At 42.9% G+C, this 23918-nt stretch overlaps 1 protein-coding gene across 1 annotated transcript; it reads left to right on the top strand.

Moving 5' to 3' along the window:
• The first annotated feature begins 233 nt into the window (after window positions 1–233).
• On the top strand, window positions 234–23877 carry LOC109257187 (olfactory receptor 10R2-like). The gene is given in 10 exon segments (XM_053909515.1): window positions 234–356; window positions 2134–2331; window positions 16493–16582; window positions 17500–17549; window positions 17551–17587; window positions 17590–17974; window positions 17977–18432; window positions 19608–19706; window positions 20304–20405; window positions 23684–23877. Coding segments are annotated over 10 exon segments (1734 nt in total).
• Window positions 23878–23918: the final 41 nt, after the last annotated feature.

Genomic DNA, 23918 nt, shown 5'->3' on the forward strand with positions numbered 1-23918 from the left:
CTAAATTTTAAAATATGGAAAATAAAGATAATTTTCCTCTTCTACTTCACAGGTTTTTTGACCACCCCTTGGAACCATTTCTTATTTAACATAGAAGTGCTATGTAAATCCGTGGAAAAAACAGTCAACCATCCAGTTCCATGAAGAAGTTGGAGGAGAGGGGTCTACGTGGCCTTGCACGCTGAATCCATTAAGGAGAGGAAGCTACCCAGTGTCAAAGTTGTCATCAGACTATGTACTTCAAGAGAATGACTTGGGTAGCCATCGTGTCCCACGTCTCACCTGTTCAGAGGTCCTTCCTCAGTACCTCCTGGGGAACCCAGTACCTCCTGGGGAACCAAGCCTGCACTGACTGGGTACCTGTTGTTTCCGCATTGTTGTAGTGGATACTCACCTTTCTATGATTTTCACGTTCTCTGTCTCTCGTGTCATACCCCGAGTCCAATCTTGGCTCCCAGATGTTGGAGGTAGTTACAATCGGGCCATTTCCCACTGCCCACCTGAATTTCAGACACCGTGCCTCCTTGGGTGCAGACTTCTGGACACACGGCAGCTTACCAGTATTCTCTTTAAAGCATACCGAATGAAAGCGACGTTCATAGTTCACGTGTGACTGCATTTTCAGGTGAAATGTAACTGTGTTCTCTCTTGTTAAGTTTACTTAGACTTTCGAATTAGAGTGTATAATCATCAATAATTCTATTTCAAAATTACTATCTCTCTCCCTGGTTTTGTCTCCCATTTTTCAGGTTTTGGATTAAGTCTTGTATTATTTTCATTCTTACTAGTTAAATAACCAAGGCCTTTAAAGCACAACATATCCCTAAGTATGGGATGGTCCGTCTCTGTTATTTCATTCCATTCTTTTTTCTTTTCTTCCTAACACATTTGCAACTGTCAATGATTGACCAAATATTAGTTATAAGTGGAATATTTGCTAATTTATTACAGATATGTCCTGGCTAATATTTAAATAATTTCTGTTATTTATTTTTAGCTTTTGTGTGTGTTATGTGAGACCATGTGACTGGTGTTAAGTTCAATGTTTACAATTCATTGTGTTTAGTATTATTTTTTTCTGAATTATTCCCTATGAAGTATTTTTATTTAGGTTGAAATAGCACGCAGAGTATGGGTGTTATCTTAATTTTGTAATTAAACCCTTTTAGTATGCAAAATCATTATTTGCTCTGTGTGTATATGATTTGTCATGGTTTCATTGGGCTGATTTCAAATACTTCCCTATTCTATTTCTAGCGATACTGACTTGGGGATCTTGTTACGGAATCTGTTTTTTGTTTTCATTTTAAATTCACAAAACTTTTGTGAGAGACAGAGTGCAAGCAGGGGATAGGGAGGGAGAATCTTAAGTAGGCCTCACACCCAGCACAGAGCCTGACATGGGGCTTGATCTCACGACCCTGGGATCACGACCTCAACTGAAATCAAGAGTCAGATGCTCCACCTACCAAGCCACCCAGACACCCCTGGAATCTGTGTGTTTCGAATGCTAAGTAAACCTTTTGGAATCCAACGTATATATTCTACTCCAGAACCCACTAAAGTGGTAAACACGAAAGCACTCGTCAAGAAGCAAACAGGAGAGAATAATATACACGAGGGGTAAAAAAGTGACAGAGGCCAAAGAAAAAGCGGTTCTAAGCAGAAAGGTGGTGGGAAACCTGCAGAAGGTGGGAAACCATCGAAGAGCAACCACGTGACAGCACAGACCTGTGTGCGGACTCTCTCCTCGCAATCAGGCCTCCCTGGTGCTGCGGGAAAGAGCAAGATTGGTTCATGTCCCAGGAAGGAGAGCGGCTTCTCAGTCGATGCAGCTCAGAGGATCTGCAGGAAGGACCGGTTTCTTTCCTTGGTCCATATCATCACCAGCTGATACTTCAGTGAACACAATGAAAACAAAGTACTTGAAAAATGAAAGGGAAAACATCCGAGTGTCCCGTTCTGTCTCCCGAAAGGTGTGTCCACTGATGGGATGTCTCAGTGATATCACGTTCTGGAACAGTTGCCCAACCTGTCGCATTTCATACCCGTCTCAACAAAGAGCTCAGGGACTAGACTGCAGACGCTTCACCTGAGAGTGTTGGCCTCTAGTCCTTTCTGTTCCGTGCCAAGTTCAGACGGGAAGGTTTCCCTTCCGGAGCAGGGACACCAGGCCTCACTCGAGGAGCTCCACTTGAAGCCACGGTGAGCGTGAGCCTGAGTGCGATCACAGCACAGGGTGTCGCCGGCCTCTCCCCCCTCAACTCCCAGAAGGTGACAGCTATCCTAAACAAGTCCCTTAAGAAACGGGACGATTTCTTTCCACCCAAGGTGACTGGATGTTATCACTTAGCTAAAAATAAATGAGTGACTCTGCTCTACCTGGCTCTCCTGCTGGGCACCCCCCCCAGTCTTAGTTTCACCCTCGCACGGAGAGCTTCTAGAAGCTTTTTGGGTGCCACAGCCCAGAGTAGATTTAACATCCAAGGCTTGCCAGACATTTGAAGAAGGCTTGAACGTGAAACACAGAGGTCAAAACAGAAGAGCAAAACATTTTCAGAGGAAATCTAAAAGTGCATAGGACCAAAAAATATTAACACTGACACCTCTATATAAAACACATTGCATTCATGAAAGGTCGGTGTATCATGTTCACTTTTTACAGAAACAAAACTCACTAACAGAAAAAACATACAAATCGCGATTGGCATATCAACGCATTTTCAGAGTGAACCTACACAGGTCAAAAATAGACCATCGCAAACATCTGGTTGCTCTGCCTTCTCCATGAGAAACACCTCCTGTGGCTTCTCCTCCCAGCTTCAGGGTTTGCCTGGCTTCACACTTTATAAGGATAGAATTTAGAGGATGCGGTCTCTACAGTTCTTTTCATCCTTTCTCTAGTTTTCCCTCTTTCATACCTGCTTTTCCGGTTATGGCCCCATCCGTCACGCTCATTCACGCGTATGCCCTTTCAAGGTTAGGCCTCATTTATGAAGTGGTTTTTAATTCATTTCTAGCTGCTTCCTAATCTGTCCTTTTGCTTTCCGAGACTTCTCTTCCTCCGGTCACCCGTAATGGAATTCTTTTAAATGCCGATCTTGACTATTATTTTCCACATTCTATTACTTCTTTAATTCTTTCCAGCGTATTCTGAAATATTGGGTGTAAGTCTCCATCCGTTCTGTGGACGTCCAGGCTCTTGCAAGGCGAGTTCCCCAAGAAGCACACTGGGAAAGGGTGCGGCCATGTACGATGCTTATTAGTAAACGCATGGGATTAACACCTGTGGGATGGGACTCTTGGGCTGAGGAAGAGGTCAGGCTGGAGGGACTCCCAGTGACAGCGTCCGCCATCCCTGGGAGTGTGTATGTGTGTGTGAACTCTGTGGTACAATGGCCATGCAAGGAGGGGGGGCTGCATTGGGCCAAGATGGCCAGGACTTTATGAACCCACATCAGTCAGGGTTTGGCTGTGCGTTGCTGCAGGAGACGTTGTTACTTAGGGTGAGGTGTCTAATCTGCTGATGAAATGCCGGGAGAGGCACACAGCTGAAGTCCGCCCACCCACAGCACGGCCCTCACCCGGTGCACCAAGCCTTTGTGGAGGAGAATCTGCATCCGGGTCATCCCTACAAGCCTTTCTGTGGAGGAGAATCTGCATCCGGGTCATCCCTACAAGCTTTTCTGTGGAGGAGAATCTGCATCCGGGTCATCTCTACAAGCCTTTCTATGGAGGAGAATCTGCATCCGGGTCATCCCTACAAGCCTTTCTATGGAGGAGAATCTGCATCCGGGTCATCCCTACAAGCCTTTCTGTGGAGGAGAATCTGCATCCGGGTCATCCCTACAAGCCTTTCTGTGGAGGAGAATCTGCATCCGGGTTGTCACTACACAGGCACTCCGCTAATTCCTCCAGGGATGTTGTTCTGCTGGGTTTTTCTGTGTGATCTTTGAGTTCATTGGTGTGAGACTGGTTTACCTGCCCTCCCAGAGGGGAGGCTGGGCCACCATTATCCTCCTAGTCTTGTAACAAGAGCTCCTTCTGTGCTGCCATCGCAAAGGATCCAACTGAGAACACAGCAATAAGCTTTCCTTGTTTGGTATCATGTTTTCACGTTGGCCAGTTGGTTTTTAGGTTCTTACCATTGGTGGCTGTTTTTTGTTCTTGTTCTCACGATACTAGGACTACCAGAAACAAACAAACAAACAAAAAACAACAACAAAAAAAACCCCACAATCATTCTTTTCCTCTGCTGTTTCAAAAATTTTGATGCTGTATTTTGAGTTTCTTGAGTATATTTTGTGGGTTGAGTTTTTTAAAATGTGGTCATGGGAGTTTTAACGTCCTTTTGCATTCACTTTTCCCTTAACTTACTTTTAAATTGAGGAATAATTTACATAAATAAAATGCAAATATTTTAAGTGTAAGTTATTTATGAGTTTTTGCAAATACATCCACCCACTTAACCACCAGAGCAACCAAGAAATACGACAGATCTGTCACCCTAAACGTTATTCCATGCCGTTTTCCAGCTGGCTTCCTGCCCTGAGACAGCAGAGTAGTGATTTTGTTTTTTCCAGCTTTATTAAGCTGTGTTGACATGCAGCATTGTGTAAGGTAAAGGTATATAATGCAATGATATATACGTGTATATTGAGAAATGCTTACCACCGTCAGATTAGCTAACACCTCCATCACCTCACAAATTACTTTTATTTTTGTGGTGAAAACATTTAAGATCAACTCTCTCAGTGACTTTCAAGTACATAATACAGCGGTGTTAATTAAGGCCATCAAGCTGTACCTTGGACCCTAGAACTTACCCATAACTGCAGGGGTGCGTCCTTTGACCAACAACTCCCTCCTCCCCACCCTCCTGCCCCTGGCTACCACCCTCCTACTCTCTGGCTCTGTTACCTCAGCTTTTTGGGATTCCACATACAAGTGAGGCCATATGGGGCTTATCTTTGTCTGACTTTATTTAGTGTAATGTCCTCAAAGTTCATCCACATTGTTGTAAATGGCAGGATCTCCTTTGTCATTGCTGAAAAAAACTCTCATGGCATTCATTGCTGTTTAGAATTCTCTGGTAAGAATATGCCAAAATAGGCTTATCCATTTATCTGTTGGTAGACATTTAGGTTGTTGCCTCTTCTTGCTATTATGAATAAACCTGCCATGGACATATTTTGTCAAAGTCTTTGGTGGATATTTGCTTTTGTTCCTCTCTCTTATGTCTGGGTAGATACATATTTAATTTTATAAGATGTTGCCCAGTGTTTTTCCAAGTGGGTGTGGCACGTGGTACTCCTACCAGTTGCTTCACATTCTTTCCAACTTTTGGTATTGACAGGCGTTTTGTTTTGCTCTTGTTTTGTTTTTCTAAATATAGGTAGTTTTAGTGGGGCAAGTACTATCTCATTTAGTTTTATTTTGTATCGCCTTGATATCTAATTATGCTGAATGCTTTTTTTTTTTTTCATTTCCTGATTGGCTATTTAGATATCTTTTTAGTACATTGTTCTAGTCTTCTATGTTGATAAGACTGGTTTTTAAATTATTGAGTTCCAGGAGTTATTGACAGACACTGGGTTAAAGGTTTTTTTTTGTAAGATACATGTATTGTGAATATTCTCCACAAGTCTGTAGCCAGCATTTCTATTTTCTCAGTAATGTTTTTAATGCGAGTGAGCTTTTTCATTTTGCTTAAATTTACTCATAAATTTATTCTTTCATTTTTAGTGCTTCTTGGGCCTTGTCTAAAAAACATTTTCCTAAACCAAGGTTGGGGAAAACTCCTCTTGCATTTGCTGGTAGCAAGTTTCTACCATGAGCTTTTATACATGGTGTCGGGTTCGTTTATGTTCCATCTCTTAACCAAAGATATTGAGACATAATTTATGTATAATAAAAGACACCCACTTTAAGTGTATGGTTTTAGGTGTTTTGACAAATATATATACCATGTAACCACCGCCATGATCCATAGGAAGCATTCTGTCACCCCAACATTGTCCCTCGTGCCCCCTCCTGGTCAGTCTCCTAGACACCACCGCATTCACTGATACTAGAATTTCATATGAATGGAATCACATAGTGCGTACTTTTTTGCTTTTTTGGTCTCTTCTATGAAGCACATTTTTTGAAATGTAGCCACACTGTGTGTGACCTAGGAGTTCATTGTTTCTGTTCCTTTGTGTAAATACACTGCAGAGTGTCTGTGCAGGCACCCGATCATGGTGCCCTTCTCAATTTTCACACATTTCCGTAACATATGGGATGTTTTTATTCTGTGGAACAAATATCTAGGCGTGGAATTGCCGAGTCATGTAGCACATATAAATTAGCTTTCTAAAAGATTGCCCAACAATTAGGCAAAGAAGTTTGCCGTCCGACTTTCTCCACAGCAATGTGTGGGAGGTACCAGCTGTCCGTCACACTCAACACAATGGATCGGTCTTAATTTCATCCATCGGGTAGATCCGTAATGGAACTGGCTGTGGCTGAATTTGAATTTCCTTCACGACTAAAGATGCCGAATATCTTTTTGTGTGTCCATCGGCTATTTCTGTGTTTTCTTTAGTTGAGCCTTTTTCTAACATCTTGTACTCATTTCCGAACTGGAATGCGTCTGCCTTTCCAATTTTTGGATTGGATTCCTTGTCTCCTCATTGAATTGTGTGAGTTCTTTCTATTTTCCACGTACTTTGTTCGGTCACATATGTATTATCAAAATATTTCAGTCATGTTGAGGTTTACTTTTCTTTTTTTTTTAATTAAAAAAATTTTTTAGTGTTTATTTATTTCTGAGACAGAGAGAGACAGAGCATGAGTGGGGGAGGGGCAGAGAGAGGGAGACACAGAATCCAAAGCAGGCTCCAGGCTCTGAGCTGTCAGCACAGAGCCCGACGCGGGGCTTGAACTCACCAACCCTGAGATCATGACCTGAGCCGAAATCGGTCACTCAACCTACTGAGCCACCCAGGTACCCCTACTTTTCATTTTTTTTTACCAGGGTCTTTTGAATAACAGAGTTTTGTTTTGATAAAGTCTAATTTATTGATTTTGAATTTTATAGCTCATATGTTTTGAGTCTTATTTAAGAAATGTTTGCAAAACCCAATTTCACTAAGAGTTTTTCCAATGTGATTTTTATTTATAAGTTTTATAATATCAGCTCTTCCAGGCAGGGTATGATTCATTTCCAGTTAAATGTTTATATGGTAAGAGAAGACAGCAAGATTCTTTCTCTACCCAAATGCATCATTGTTGGAAAGATTATTGAACTGAATTCCTGGCAGTCTTGCAGAATATTAATTGCCTACACAAACGTGGATCCATTTCTGGACACTCTATTTGGATCTGTTTGCCTACACTTATCTATTAATACCAAACTGTCTTTTTAGAGGTAGCTTTGGAATCAGTGCAATTCCCTCTGGATCCTGCCCTCCAGGTTTCTCAGGGAAGCCATCCATGGGAAGGGCTACACCTCTGAACCTGCTGGGGAGCCACCGTTGGTGGCACTGCAGAAGCCACTCATGTGAAGTGCCTCGCTATGGAAATTTCTGGGAGAATTGCTGGTGGGGACAGTGCAGCTGAAATGGTGGGAGGGAATACCACTGGGCGTCCCTTGCACTGCAGGCCTCCAAGCGAAAGAGAGCACAGCAGAACCAGGGACAGGGTCCCCATCTAGTGCTGCTGTCCCCTCAGCGTCTTCTACTGACAAAACTTAGTGTCACATTGGCTGACAAGGGAGAAGTGTTCCAGGATCACAATGAGAGCAATTAGAGGAAGTTTTAGAGCTGAAACACAATTCCATCCATAATTTTCACAGCCCACTAGAGTTAATGTTGTGGCTACACTTGAAATGGAGAAGCTTTGGAATTACTTGGATCCATTTATCCCCACCCCATCCCTGATGCTAGTCTATTACTTCTGTGTGCATTAAAAACTCATAGGAAAATGTAGTAATTTTTGCTTTATTCATAAGTATTCTAAAGACATTAAGAAGAAAAAAATCATCTTTTGTGTTTACTCAAATATTTATAATTGTAATATTGATTTCTTTTTGATGATAGATCTTTAATATCTATATTTGTTCATATTATCCTTTAGGAAGTTTTGGAGGGTGAATAGATGATTACTTACAGCAGTAACTGACGAGTTTCCTATTGGCCTAATCCTTCTGGGTTGTGTGATGAGAGCCAGATGTTGACGTACACACACGAAGGTCTGTACTGCATAGGAATAACCCTGAAATTAGGAATCTGGGAGCTTATTTGGAGTGGAACATTTCTTACCCTCCCCACCTAACAGAGGGAGAAGAACATTTGTTCCCTTGTTATTTGCAGTCCTTTGGAAGATGAACACCCGGTTCCAAGGTCTTAGGTTTCCTCCACTTTTGAATGGAAACACTTACTTCCGAGAAGGTCAATCTGTCACTAATTATTTAGCATATTCTAGATTTCAAGCCTTGTCCTTCAAGCTAGGTGCCAGGTTTATTTACTGAGGGAAAATTCACATATGTACTTTCTAACACCCCGCTACTCAAGTTTCTGTCTTGTACAATTTCCCTTTAGCTTGAAAACCTTCCTTCTGTATTTAAGCTAGCCCAACCCAAGCCTATTGGGACAAATTCTCTTAGTTTCCCATTATGTAAACATGTCTTTATTTTACCTCCAATCCTAAAGAGTATTTTCAGTGGAAATATAATCCCAAACTAGCAGTTTTATTAGTTTTTTTCTCTTACCATTTTTACGTTTCTGTTCCACTGTTTTCTGGCCCTAATTTTTTTTGGGTGGGAGGAGGGATCGACTTTCAAGATATGCTTCCCCCGCTCTCCGCTGCCACAGTTTGGCTCTGATGCACCAAGGTATGGATTTCTTCATATTTATCCTGCTTGAGATTTGTTGGGATTCTTGAATCTGTAAATTCGTGTCTTGAAAAATATTTGTGGAATTTCTGGCCTTTATTTTTTTCAAATAATTTTTCTGCCTTATTCTCTAGCTCATTCTTTTCTAGAGTGCCAATTACACATGAGTCAGACTGATCTGTGTGGTTCCCCATATGCTTGGGGTTCTGTGTGTCTGTTTTCATTGTTTTCTTGTCTTGTTCACACTGAGTCATTTTTTTTTTTTTCATTTATTTTGAGAGAGAGTATGAGCAGGGGAGCAGAGAGAGAGAAGGAGACAGAGAATGCCAAGCAGGTTCTGTGATGTCAGTGAGGAGCCTAACCTGGGGCTTGAACTCAAGAACTGTGAGATCATGACCGGAGCCAAAGTTGGACGCTTAACCAACTGAGCCCCCCAGGCGCCCCCATCAAGTCACACTTTAAATCCAAAATTACTTTCCATATACAAGACCAGAAAAATATGGCCATTCTTGAGAAAGAAAACAATCAATATAGACCTACTGAGATGTAACTCAATGTTGAAATTAGTAGGCCAGGATGTTAAATCAGCTATGATAACTATGTCCAGTAACGTACATAAAATGTTCTTGTGATGTTGAGCATCCAACAAGTCTCAGAGGAGAAACAGAAACTACAAAAAAAGACCCCCCCCCAAAAAAAGGTAGAACAGAAAATACATTATCTGAAAAAAACTAAAAAAAACTTCAAAGGATGAAACTAACATCAGAATGGAGGTAACAGAGGAAGGAAGCAGTGAACATTACTACTGAGCGATAGAAATAACTCTGTGATTGGATGCTTGCATGGCTCAGTCGGTTAAGTGTCTGACTCTTGATTTCAGCTCAGGTCATGATCTCACAGTCCTTGCGTTCAAGCCCCGCGTCAGCTCTGTGCTGACAGCTCAGAGCCTGGAGCCTGCTTCAGTTTCTGTGTCTCTCTTTCTGCCTCTTCCCCGCTCATGCTCTGTCTCTCTCCCTTTCAAAAACAAATAAATATTAATTTTTTTATGAAGTGTGACCTGATGAATATTATGTTGTAGAGACTCGGCTAAAATAGTTTGACAGTTGCTGATGTTTTTAGTTTTAGGAGGCAAGTAACTTGGTTGGACTAAAACTCAACACTTGTTCTCTGGGGTGGTGGTTCAAATCTCTGTTTAAATCTTTCAGACTCTGGGCTGCTTTGAGTCTTTCCCACATATATGGACTTCAGGGATCAGCTAGACATTTGGGCAGAACATATATGTGGAAGGAAGCTCTCTCTCTGGTTCTCCCATTTCCAGGATTTTGTCTTCACCTCCCAGCATTCTGGTTACCCCAAACGCTATCCCCTGGTTCTTTGTGCTAGGAAACCTGTTGGTTTCCTTTTTGAGTCTTAATCTTTTCACAAACAGTGCTGACTGTGGCCTTCATTAAAACTGAAAACTTACCCTGTGTACTTACCTACTTCCAAGTGTTGACTACACTCTAGATCTGCCTGCTGTTATCCTATCTTTAGTGCCTTCAGGTAGTTGCCCTTTGTGTTTTTTCCAGATTTTGTAGTAATTGTCTTCAGGAGAGTTGATCGTGTAGGGACTTACTCAGTGAGACCAGAAGCAGAATTGCTGCTTGCCTTTACTTTTAAGAAAGTTTGAACCTCATAATAGAAATGAAATATTTGTATGTAATAAAATTATTCCCTAATTACTACTTAATCAGTGATTCAGTTGGAAATTAATGCAGGAAATGGGAAATTATGTAAGTATTGTTAGAAGAAAATTTAATTAAAAAACTATAAATGATCGGAATGTTTGAAAAGGTCAAGAGTCTGTCACTGGCATCATTGATTCAAGGACACAGGACAATAGCTGAAATCTGTAGCCAAGGAAATGTTGCTGCTGTCACTATTTAACTGCTTTCTCTGAGTACAACACTTGGGAGCAGAAACTGAATCTAATTCCTACAATATACTCAGATTCTTACTATTTTGCTTCCCTGTACAAGCAATATTAAAGAAAGATGACCTCAGTTTTGCCTCCCGTTTTCAGTATAATGAGGAAAACCCCAGGGAGGGTGAAGTTGAAGTAGAGAAAAAAGGAGAGCTAGGAAAACAGACTGAGTTCTGATGACTTCACGGTCTGATGACATCATGGCCTGTGACTCACAGTTTGCCTGAGCTAATCTCCTGATGCGCTGATGTATGTTCAGATATGGGTGTGATGGATGGTTCTTCTTTTTTATGTAGTGAATCCAATTTAAATTGGATTTTAGTTTTCACTTTTTTCAGTACAACAAAACAATTTATCTAGGAACCATTTCAAGAGTTCCTGTTGAGACAAACCCTACCCCCTCCATTCCTCAGCATAGGGATGGTTAAAAAGGTCCATAAAGTCTATCACACAGTGTCCCACCTTCTCTTCTATAGAGGAAGAACATTGATTAAATTCCATATATAGCTGTGTAGACTGAATCTCTCAGTCTTTTGAATTGCATCACTAAAAATGGAGGTTTAAGACTTTTGTGTCCATTTTTATCCTGTTATTTGGAAAAAGCCAGCTCATGGAGTAAGAAATCTAGCACAAAGGGGCACCTGGGTGGCTCAGTCAGTTAAGCATCTGACTCTTGATTTGACTTGGGTCAAGATGTCACGGTTTGTGAGTTTGAGCCCAATATCAGGCTCTGTGCTGCTTGGGATTCTTTCTCTCCCTCTCTCTACGCCCTTCCCCAGCTCTCTCTGCCCCTCCCTAGCTCTCTCTCTCTCTCAAAATAAATTAAACATTAATTTTTTTTAAAAAAATCTAGCACAAGGAGTAAAGCTAGGTCAAGTGAAAGAGAGAACAGGAAAAAGATTTATTCAATCAAAATGCATTCACTCAACAAATACTTATTGAATGTCTATTGTGTATCAGGCAATATCTTAGATATGGAGTTTAAACATTTAGTAGACCAGAGGGAAAGATCCCCACAGGGTTGGAAAAGAGAGATATAATCACAGACATTATATTGTCTATTTAATAGACAATGATCATAAATTGTGGGACGCGCTAAAGAGAAGTAAATTATGTCTAAAGATATTTCTCTGAGGTTGGCCTCTGAGTCAAGACTCAGAATAACCCATAATGCAAGTTCCTGAATTGAGCCATATCTGATCAGGTTTGTCATGAACTTCCCCATTGTTTAAGCTAACAGATTCCCTTTCCTTATGCTAAATCATGTTCTATTTCTTTCTCTTGAAAGCCAAAGGCACTAACATAACACAGTCTTCTTTTTATAGTGTAATTTGAAAGATTTTTTTCTTTTTTCTTTCTATTTTTATTTCTATGATTTATGTGCATAGCCTGTTTTGTGTATTGGTCTGGATTCTCCAGAGGAACAGAATCAGTAGAATATCCATATATCTTATGTAGATAGATCATCTAGATGCATCAAATAGATGAATACGTAGGTATTTATTATAAGGATTTGGCTGATGCAATTATGGAGGCTGAGAATTCCCAAGATCTTCAGTCAGCAGATTGGAAAGCCAAGAGAACCAATGGTATAATTCCAGTACAAGTCTGAACATCTGAGAACCAGGAAAGCCAGTGGTGTAAATTCCAGTCCATGTGCAGATGCTAAGGCTGGAGACTAATGTCCTAGCTCTATGGTAGCCGGGCTCAGAGAAAGAAACCTCTTCTACTCAGCCTTTTTGTTCAATTCAGACGTTCACCTGACTAGACGAGGCCCACCCACGTAGGGGAGTGCAATCTGTTTTTCTCAGTCTACTGATTCAAATGTTATTCTCATCCAGAAAAAACTCACAGACCCACCCAGAATAATATACAACTAAATATCTGGGTACCACGTGGCCCAGTCAAATTTACATAGAAAAAAGTAACCATCATATCTTGTTAGTTTTTATATTACATAGTAATTTTAAAGTTTAACAGCTTTGGGGAACCTGAATGGCTCAGCCAGTTAGGCATCCCACTTCAGCTCAGGTCATGCCCTCATTATTCATGAGTTCAAGCCCCACATCAACATCAGGCTCTGTGCTGATGGCTCAGAGCCTGGAGCCTGCTTTGTATTCTGTGTCTCTTCTCTCTCTGCCCCTCCCCCGCTCATGCGTGTTCACGTGCTCTCTCTCTCAAATAAATAAACATTAAAAAAGTAAACATTAAAAAAAAGTTTAACAGCTTTTTCTAACAGCTGCTTTTATTATATAAAACACAGATGTCTTTCTTAGTTCAAAACTGTTTACAACTTTATGTATTAGAAATTCTCATTTTACTTTTTCTTCTTTGAGATCCCATATTTTAAAAAGATTTTAAATCGTACCTTTGTTACACTTAGTATCTTTTTCTTCACTTAGTATCTTTTTCTTTTTAGTATCTTCACTTAGTATCTTTTCTTCACTTAGTATCTTTTCTTTTTCTTCACTTAGTATCTTTTTCTTCACTTAGTATCTTTTCCCTTTACTTTAATACAAGGCAAGGTGCAGAGAGAGAAGCAACAGAAATGCAGATTCTTGAGAGCTTTCGTCTCACAGAATCCTAAAGAAGGTAAATATAAAAATTAGAAGTGATTTCTTACAGCAGTTGCTGGAAAATGTAACTGAAACCTATGCTTCCTATGTTCACATTGTTCAAACTTGGGATTGGTGCCTGATAACAGTGTTTCCATGGCCACGAAAGCCACCATTGTAGTCGCGAGGATCTAGAGCCTTGGAGATGAAGTCAGTGGGGGTGATACACAGCATTTGCAAACAAAACTTTCCTCAAGACGAAGTGTCTCCATTTGAATTTAGTTTATAATCTTTTCTGTGAATGTGCAATTAGCCTGTCCAGGGCTATGGCTTTGATTGCATGCATGGACCATACTGAAATATTTGAGATGGAGTATGTTTCCTCTACGTTTACTGGAAACCCGAGTTTAAACTCTAAAAAAAAAATAACAGCTAATTTTAACTTCCTGAAAAAGTATCTTCCAGTGCCTGAGGGAGGGACTAAATCCATAACTGTGTCCAAAAGTGACCCCAGAAATGTGACTAACTGTGGTATTTTTCAGATTTCTTCCTGCTTGGAAACCTTGGAGGTCTTTGAACAGGTGTTGTGCCGCAGCGAGGCCCCCGTCCCTGTGCAGAAACGTTTATTCAGGAAGAGGCGCTGAGCGGACCAGATGTCCCAGGAACCCCGGGATTCAGCAGCTCTTGCCAGGGGCTCATGTGCACATTTGACAATTACGGGAAGCAGCAGTAGCTGTTGTCAGATCTCAGCTGGTAGCCTCTGAAAATGATCTAACTGGAAAGACGAGGAGTCTGAGTCAGGAATGAGCTCACTTAGGAATTTCTGCTGCTCTGCAGGCTGGGACCTGCCAATAGGAACATCTCTGCCCAGGGCCACTCCCCAACCTGCAGCAACACTCCCTGTCAAGTGCACTCAGTGCTCTCAGACATCCCTGTGTGACTCAGTCATGATTCATGAGGGAAGGTACAGACGGTGGGATTTTTATATTATGTCACTGAAGAGGAAGAATAATGATTCCCAAGGAACTTGTCTGTCTTGGGTCAGGCTATCAGAGAATCGCAGGGAAGATGGGGTGCCTGGGTGGGCTTAGTCCGTTAAGCGTCGACTCTTGATTTCTGGTCATTCGGCTCAGGTCGCGATCTCACCGTTGGTGAGTTCAAGCCCCACGTTGGGCTCTGTGCTGATGGTGTGGACCCTGCTTGGATTCTCTGTCTCCCTTTCTCTCTGCCTCTCTCTCTCTCTCTCTCAAAATAAATAAATACATTTTTTAAAAAACAGAGAGAATTACAGGGAAGAATGAAGACCATTGGGCTCCCCAAGCCCTGGAAGGTATTACCCACAGGTTTTGGTCCTATTCCCTACCCTTGGGGCTGACACTGATTGGAGACCTTGTCATCTCCAGGAAGCTAGGAAAAGTGTGGTGTCACATATGTGACCTGCGTGTAAACACCCCACCCCTTCCCTCAGTCCTCAAATCTACTCCTCACTGCTGCTCGCGGAGGTCTCAGTTCTGCCAGCTAAGACACCACGCCGTGCTCCCACACCCTCTCCTTGGTGCAGAAACATAATTTGAGAGGTTCAGAGGAACCTTGACTGACAGAGAGAGCTTTGTTTCTTCTTTTGCAATGCCAGAACAAGACTTGATTTGTCCTGGGGATGTCCAAGGAAGGGGCTTCTCCCTCACGTGAAAGACCCCGGAAGAGACAGCCCTGTGTTGCCTCCTACCATATGGGTTTTCACACGCACATCTCTGTCCTTCACCTGCCACGGTTTTCAGCTCCTAATGAGCTACGAGGCAACCTGGGACTAATTGCCAACTAATTGCCAACGTCAGGGTTTGTTTCCTGTTCTCTTTTTATCCAACTGGCCCTGTGAGATTTGAGTCCACGGGGTTGCCTGCATCCTCTTTCCTCATTGTAAGGATTGGAACCGTGCCAAAAATAAAGTTGTAATAATGGCTCCCCGGAGCTTGGGAAAGTATAAATATAAACCAGCATGTCGGAACCACAGCTAATGAGAGACAAAAGAAAAGTTCTTCTATGATGCTTCAGGGGATACTTCCCAGAATTCTCAGTAGAGGAAGTAGGAGTACACAGTTTGGCGCATGGAGATGTCCGTAGAAAGGAAGAGAATAAAGCCATTTCAGGATAGAAACGATTATAGCAACATTAATTTTTTTAGTCTCCTTTGATGAGATTTCTGGGTGTCACTGGATTCTACTCACTGTGTGCTCAGGGAGCAAAGGGAAATAACCCCCGTTGGGTTACTTTACGTGGGGAATCAAGTGAAGATTGTGTTTGGGTCCAGTAAATAGACAAGTGCCAGGCACCAACGATAATTTTAGAAAAGTCCTAATGATCCCATGAGCTTCAGTCTGTCTGTCTCGTTAGTGAGGGTTACAAAGAGCATGTGAGGAGAGTAAGGGACGCACATGTATGGTAGCTGGGAAAAATGGAGGACAGTATAGGGCTTTGGGGAGAGAAAATAAAATAGGGCATCACTCAACATTTAGTTCATTCAGCTTCCATTCTCAAATGTCTCATGAAACTATTCTCTAGCGACAGTGGTATACCAGAAAAGTCTCATGGGTGACCAAAGAGTGAAAGAAGCAAGTGTCTGAGATGTCTTTCCTTACAGACCTTCTGCTGTCTTTAGACCTCGCCACCCAAACGTTGTGTGGACAAAGCATCTAAGCCTCAGAGATGGGAACTGAGGAGGTAAATGAATTACGTTCCTCAGGGAAGACCCTGGTGGTGACCTTTTGTTAGCCATCAAGTGATGCATAAAGGGTTTTGAAGAGCCAGAATCATAGGTGGAAAAATCTATGGAAAAAAAATCTATGGAAAAAAAAGCAGACACTTGCACTTCCAGTGCTCTCGTGAAAGCGAGGGAACCCGACACGAATGCACTCAGAGCTGACGTGGATGAAGACACGATCCCCCAGAGGTGTGGGATCAGCAGTCAGCCGGGCTCTGGAATTGAGCTACATTAGCTAAAGAATTTCGTTTTGCAATCTATTCTGTGCTTTTATTGTTTTCAATTATTTGGTTGGTCTGGATGTTTCTTTATTACTTTATTAAATTCATACTTGCTTTCAGTTGAATGGAGGGGAAAGGATCTGTCCATCCTTTAGCAAGGAGAAATTACAGGAGCTGAACCCCTCGAGGACAGGTGTGCCCAACGCAGAGGTGAGCTCTGTTGGAAATCCAAGGAAAACGTGCAGAAATATAATGGTTCAGATCGAGGAGAGGTCTGATGGGTTGGATGGATTTCTGTTTGAAGCTTAAAATTACTTATAGGAGAACTCTAAATCAGTTTGCTCTTCCTGGCAAAGTGGTAAGCAGGGGGTAAGACCAATGCCCCGCGTGACCGTAAGAACCTGAAATGGTCTTAGAGCTATTTCAGTGCACAAAGCCTCCTTCCTTCACCCCTCTCTCCAGCGGGTCAAACAGGTTGCGGGATTCGGTCCAAAGATACACTAATGTCAACGCATTATTATCATCACTAAAAATATGCACAAATAGGAGTTGGGTTTGAATGTTGGCTCAGTAGTTTTTTTTTTTTTTAAATAAAACAGGGTAAAAAACACACAAAACAGGTGGAGATACACTTAAAGCACATCCAAAAGGAAACTTAAGAAGGGCTAGGAACCATTTCCTGAAGATTAAACAACATATGTAGCAGAGGCTGGCATTTACTAACAGTTTACAATGTGCATGTGCTGCGCAAAGTGCTTTCACTTCCATAAGAGCCCTGGGAGAGAGGGGCCGTTAACATCTTTACGTTACAGATGGGAAGACAGGCACAGACGAAAAATGACAGAGTTGGGATTGTCACACAGGAACTCTTCAGACGCCTCCGTTTGAACTAGGCAGTGTGAAAACATTACCTAGACTTAAGCACTATAAGAGATGCCAAAATGTCCCTGGAAACAGGTGTAATTCTACATTTTTTGAAATAGTTCTATAAACTGACATGATCGTTTGGGCATTTCCTGCCTGCCTTCGCCTTCCTCCTTCTGTTTGTGGTTACTCCATCATAGTGGGACAAGCCGCCCGCCTCTTTCAGAGTAGACAATCTGCTTCTTCATTCCTGTTCTCTGTAGGTCAATCTTGGGGACCAAGTCAACCAAGCTAATTTCTCCTCCGTCACAGAGGTTGCTGCTGGGCTTCTCCAACCTCGGAGAAATCCAAAGCTCATCCTCTTTGCTGTATTTCTGTGCCTGTATCTGATCATTCTCAGTGGGAACATCACCATTGTCACTGTCGTATGCCTGGCTCGCGGCCTCCACGTACCTATGTGCTTCTTCCTGGGGATCCTTCCCATCTCTGAGACATGCTACACTCTGGTCATCCTGCCCAAGATGCTCATAAATCTGTTGTCCCTGCTCAGAGCAACCTCATTTGTCGACTGTGCCACTCGGATGCTTTCCTTCTTTGGTTTTGCTGTTACTAATTGCATGCGGCTGGGGGTCATGGGTTATGCCCGCTATGCTGCCATCAGTCATCCACGTCGGTACCCTATCCTCATGAGCTGGCAGATATGCAGACAGCCGGCAGCCACTTGTGCTGTGATTGGCTTTTGTTCTCACTGATAGGCTCCCTCTTAGTCTTTGAACTCCCTTTCTGTGGCCTCAATAAGATCAACCACTGCTTCTGCGACATCTTGTCAGTTATCCAACTTGCATGTACTGAAACCTACATCCATGAACTGATCGTCTTCATCGGTGGGGTTCCAACATTCATGATCCCCCTGACTTTCTTCTGCATCTCTTATGGCTTCATTGTCCACACCATCCTGAAGATCCCATCCACTGACGGCAAGCGGAAAGCCCTCCCCACCTGTGCCTCCCACCTCACTGTGGTCATTGTCCACCATGGCCGTGCCTCCTCTGTCTACCTGCGGCCCTCAGCCAAGTTCTCATCCAGCAAAGACAGGCTTGTGACAGTGGCCTACACAGTTGTGACTCCGCTGTTGAACCCCGTGGTGTATAGCCTCAGAAACAAGGCTGTCGAGATGGCCGTTTGGAAAGTGATTGGCAGAAGAGAATTTTATCCTAAAGCTTTGATTTTTAAAAAAAAAATTTTTTTTTTACATTTATTTATTTTTGAGACACAGAGAGAGACGGAGCACAAGTCAGGGAGGAGCAGAGAGAGAGAGGGAGACACAGAATCCGAAGCAGGCCCCAGGCCCTGAGCCTTCAGCAAAGAGCCCGACGTGGGGCTCGAACTCACAAACTGTGAGATCATGACGTGAGCCCAAGTCAGACACTGAACCGACTGAGCCACCCAGGCGCCCCGATCCTAAAGCGTTGTGATGACAACACTTCATGTCTGTGCAACCACCATTTCTGAGGACACGGCTATAATTATAAAGCTGATGGCACTGTCATCTTCCATTTACACAGCATGGTGTAACCTCACGGTACAAGCTTCCCCAGGGTATTATTTTGGTAGGCATTGTGGAGTACAGCCATAAACCTGGGCTGATTGTTAGTCAGATACAAGCCTCAAATACTTTTTTTTTAAGTCTTATTTATTTATTTTGAGGGAGACAGAGTGCGAGTGGGGGAGAGGCCAAAAGAGAGGGAGAGAGAGAACCCCAAGCAGGCCCCGTGCCCAGCATGGAACCTGCTTGGGGTTGCATCCCACAAACTATGCAATCGTGCACGAACCTGAGCCAGAATCAAGAGTTGGACACTCAACCGGCTGAGCCCCCCAAGCACCCCTCAAACACTCTCACACTTGCACAAGTAAGTATTGTGTTTTTTCAGAATATTTAATTGGGACTGATTTTATTCCATTCCAGGAAAGATAGGTAACTTGGGTTAGGAGGTTCGACCATCAGAGCTTCTCAGTGATTTAAGAAAATCTCAGTAGGACCCTTCACAAAAATCGTGGGTGAAGAGGATACATGTAACGGAGAAGCATTACTACAGCCATGAGCCACCGGTGTTGGAAAGGATCCAAGGCTGTCGCTTCCACTGCCCTGTCATTCCGGAGTCCCACCTGCAGTATCCTGGCTCTGCCTGACTGCTAAACAGGGGCCAGACGCTGTCCAACATCCCTAAGTGTTATCAAGTCCCACCTTTGTGTATCTTCCTCCTTCCGGTCCTAGTTAGTACCTCTGGAGATGCGTATCTTGTACCTAATATCTCACGTACACAGCAGCAACTCAGATATTTGAAGACGATAGCACGTGTTCCCTTTGCAGCACCTTTAACTCAGCGGGTGACTCTTTTGACCTTCATGGCAAATCACAGGTTACGGACCCCTCAAAATCCTGGTCATCGTTCTCTGGGTTATTCTCAAGGTATTTCCCATTTTGTCAACAGTATTCTTCAAATGGGTCACCAGGAAATGGGTGCACCATTCCAGGTGGCAGTATGGTCATCTGCCTTGTTCTGGAAGTCAATTTTATATTAATACAGTGTAGATTTTTTCCCCCTCTCATTTCCTGGTAATTTCTGTCACATATGTGCTCTTCCTGGACTCATGTGTCCTTTAGATTAAGGGGTTTTATGTTGTATTATCCCCAGTCCTATCCTTGCAAAGCCTATCTTGGTTAGTTTCGTTTAGTTGTATTATTCTTTAAGGCAAGCTCATAGTTCATATTTTTCCCCTTAAATCTCTGCCTTTGTCTTTAGGCCAGAATATCCAGTTCTTTTCATACTTTATAACATCAAGCCGACTGGTTATCTCTCTTAGAACTCCGTTCTGTTCCTTCTTCTGGATTTGAAGGCTAAAGAGTATATGTATTGTGTAGAAACACAATTAACAGTGGCTGCATGGATTCCAAGACCGATTTATGCCCAATGCATCTATGACTAGATACTAATGGCGGCCAAGTGCCCGCCATGATGGTTCACATGCTCACATGTTTCCCATCTTCGTCCCGGGTGCTCCACAGAACAGAATCATTTGCTTGATCTCCAGAAGTCCCATGTAGGAGCCCTCACACTTGACTTCTGCTCCACGGGGATCACGGAATACATGCTCTCCTCCAACATCTGTGAGTCCTAAAAAGGAATCGTTCTTCCCTTTCTCAAAGTACACTCTGGGAAAGAATGCCAGATTAGTGGGCAGGCAGGCGAGATGATTTGGGAAGCGGTACAAGTTTCCTCTGTTGCAACAGAGCTTGGGCAATCTTATAAAGTCAGCTGGTAGAAGCAGAAGCCTGAGGGAAATTGGACATGACTTTCTGAAGTGAGATTAGGAAGTCTTTTGGGGTTCTTGAAAAGTCCCCTCTATGGTCACAGAGACAGGTGGTCACAGTTTTGTTCCCTGTCCGGTCTCTCATATCCCCACCACATCCCTCTTACAAGTCACTGTCATGGTAACGATGCCCCAATAACATTGATGCTATTTATAACTGCCCTTAAGCTTGTGGTGTTTGCTTTATCCTCAGGACTTCCCTTTCTTATCAATTTTAACAAAACCCGACTAGGATTTATAGTAATTCAGCATAGATTTTTTTTTTTTTTTTAGATTGAGAGGGCATAAAAGGTGCAGAGTGTAGTTTCTAGATCCAGAGATGATGCGGAAGACCGGCTCTTCCCTACAAGACTCTCCGTGCTCATCAGACTTTTTTTCCTAATTCTACAGTCAGAACTTCAAGCGATCTCACCTGATTATTCTCAGAGTTTCACTATAGACACTTGTTTTTAAATGTTAGTTTATATAATAAAAGAGGAGAGGAATATCTTAAAAATCTAGCTATTTAACTGACTTCATCATCATTACATTTGCAGTTAAATGTTGCTGGAGAAAATTGTGTAATAAATCAGATTATTACAATAAAGTGATAATCGACATCTTCAAATGAATGCCCAAAACTACTTGGTAAAATTTTTACATTTTTTAATGAAAAAAAAGTCAACCTAGTCTCCGCAGAAGCTGTTGTACATATGCTCACTTCTAATTAAAACATCCATTAACTGCTCTCCTCCGCAGCCCTCTCTCTCAGTCCTGCCAAACATCTTGCTGCCCCAGGACATTGCATCACACTTTAGGAAAAACACCAGGTAGCAGATTGAATCTCTCTGTTCCTCTTGTCACCGGCTTTACACATGTCCTTGCCCCACAATTATTCCAATACCTTTTTTCATTCCTGTTACAGCACAAGGCACCCCCTTCAGTGTTCTCAAACATACTTCCTTTTCATATTCCCTGTGTTCTCTTTGTTCCCTATTTGGTGCTCCAGTATCCCTGTCTATGTCATCAGGGCTTCCCCCCGCCCACGTTGGACAACAGGGATCGAGGAACTGACATGATGTGAATAGACACAAAATAAGACTGTGTTGAAGTTTTTGCAGATTGGATGCTTTCAGCGTCGTTATGCCAAAGCACACACGCCCTTCAAAACGTGGAGAAAACTGGAGCAGTTTGGAAGGAACTCAGACAGCTGATCCCAGAAAAGACCTGTTCCCTTCCCCTCGATTTGTGAAGTTTTAGGCAGGAAAAGTGGCCTTAGGAAAGATCTTGGAAAATGAGGGAAGGAGTCCATTGAGTGATATCAATGCAGTAAATTAACACACCAGCTTTCAGACTCCATCCATGATTTACTCTTTTTTTTTTTTTAAGTCTATTTATTTATTTTGAGAGAGACAGAGAGAGCAGGGGAGGGGCAGACAGAGAGGGACAGTCCGAAGCAGGCTCCACAGTGTCGCACAGAGCCTGACCCGGGGCTGGATCCCATGAACTGCGAGATCACCACCTGAGCCGAAATCAAGAGTCAGACGCTTAACCCCCTGAACCACCCAGGCGCCCTGGTGACGTACTCTTTCCTCACCTACTTACTAAGCACCTGCTACGTGGGGAAAGATACAGAGGTGAAAGGAACATCATTCCTTCTTTCCAAATGTTAAATCTGCACTTACTGCCCCAAACTCTTCACGTAGAGAAGGGGCGATCCCCTTCCTACACACTTATAAATGAAAATATCATGTGTATATATACCTACACACACACACACACATATATATATATATTCATTAAGTTACTCAACATCATATCTATCTATCTATATCTACATATATATCTACATATATATACATGTAGATATAGATAGATAGATAGATATGATGTTGAGTAACTTAATGAATGTCAACAAGGGAAATAAGTCTTGCTCCTACCAAGAGGGGTTAACATAAAGCGGCTTGGACCCCACCATAACAAACTAAACACTGGGAAAAACACGTTGAACTGCAGTTTTCAGACATCGGGCAACAGGCAGTGTAACGTCCCCCGAGAGTGGAGGAGTGAACGATTTCGCCTCCGTGTGACCGGACACAGTGTCCAGAGTGTGAAACGCAGAACCCGGACCCCAATCACAGGCCCCCAAGGGAAAGCCTAATTTGGTTTTTAAAAATGCCGCACGTGGGGAGCAAAGCAGGATCTCTGACCCACCTGCCCTGGGCGCCGTGTCATTCTCACATCTAGGTTTGGGGGTTAAGCAGTTGAGGTTAAATAATTTTACAGAACGCTCACGGTGGACGTTACTCCGCGATCATGATGAAAGTGAGACAAAAATACGCTTTGAAATCTTAAGTACTAGAAGTGAGAGGTTCTGTTACTAAACCTTTCAAACGAGAGAAACCGCAGAGGGCCCTCCGATGCCTTGGGGTTCAGGAGGCACGACCGGGGCCCCAAGACCGTGAGGCCGTTTCCCAGACACCGAGGACAGGGTTGGGCACAGAGGGCTCTGCCGTGCACGAAGGGACCCCAGCAAGCCTGTGGCACAGAGCTGACTTGTGCACCTACGAGAGAAAATTCGGGAAACACGCCGGGAGTGAGCGATAAGCCAGGTCCCCGGGCGCCCCCTCGGGGCGCGCGTCCCGCGGCAGGTGCTGGCACCTGGCACGCTTGCGCTCAGGGCGATGCGGTCACCCAGCGGGGGGATGAAAGCTCCTTTCCGCACCCTAAGACACTTGAAACCCGGCGTGAGGGCATCGAACTGATTTGGAAGCGAGTGCAGTAAGAGACCGCAAATACCACGTGGCGAGGTGGCCGTCACTAGACTAAAACTAGACAAAAACCGGAGAAGGATCCTTGAATGGGAAGCCCAGTCTCACCAGGTAGGAATGGAAAAGGGAAAAGACAAGGAAGAAACCATGGAGAAGATGCAGGAATGAAGTGATCTTATACATGACTTCAAATAAAAACTGTGAAGATGAGAAAAATAAATAAAGGAAACACCATCGCAGCAAAAAGGGATACAGTCACACCTAATGCAACAAAATCTAGCAGCAGAAATCGTAAAACCTAGAGTTTCTGACATCCGGTTCAAAGGTACTGGGCATTCAGAGACGCAGGAGAAAAACTGTCCAGTAGACACAGATGCAGAACTGTCAGAGATGAGAGAATTTGCAGGTAAGGACATTGAAATGGTCATTATAAATGTATTCTATATGATCGAGAAGGTAGAGGAAAATAATGAGCATGATGAGGACCTGCATGGAACACGTAAAACAGACAAATTATAAATTACAATGATGAAAATACATACTGTCTAGAGTGAAAAAAA

Source organism: Panthera pardus, unplaced genomic scaffold, assembly GCF_024362965.1.
Source record: "Panthera pardus isolate Hobbes unplaced genomic scaffold, ASM2436296v1 HiC_scaffold_21, whole genome shotgun sequence".
Classification (NCBI taxonomy): domain Eukaryota; kingdom Metazoa; phylum Chordata; class Mammalia; order Carnivora; family Felidae; genus Panthera; species Panthera pardus.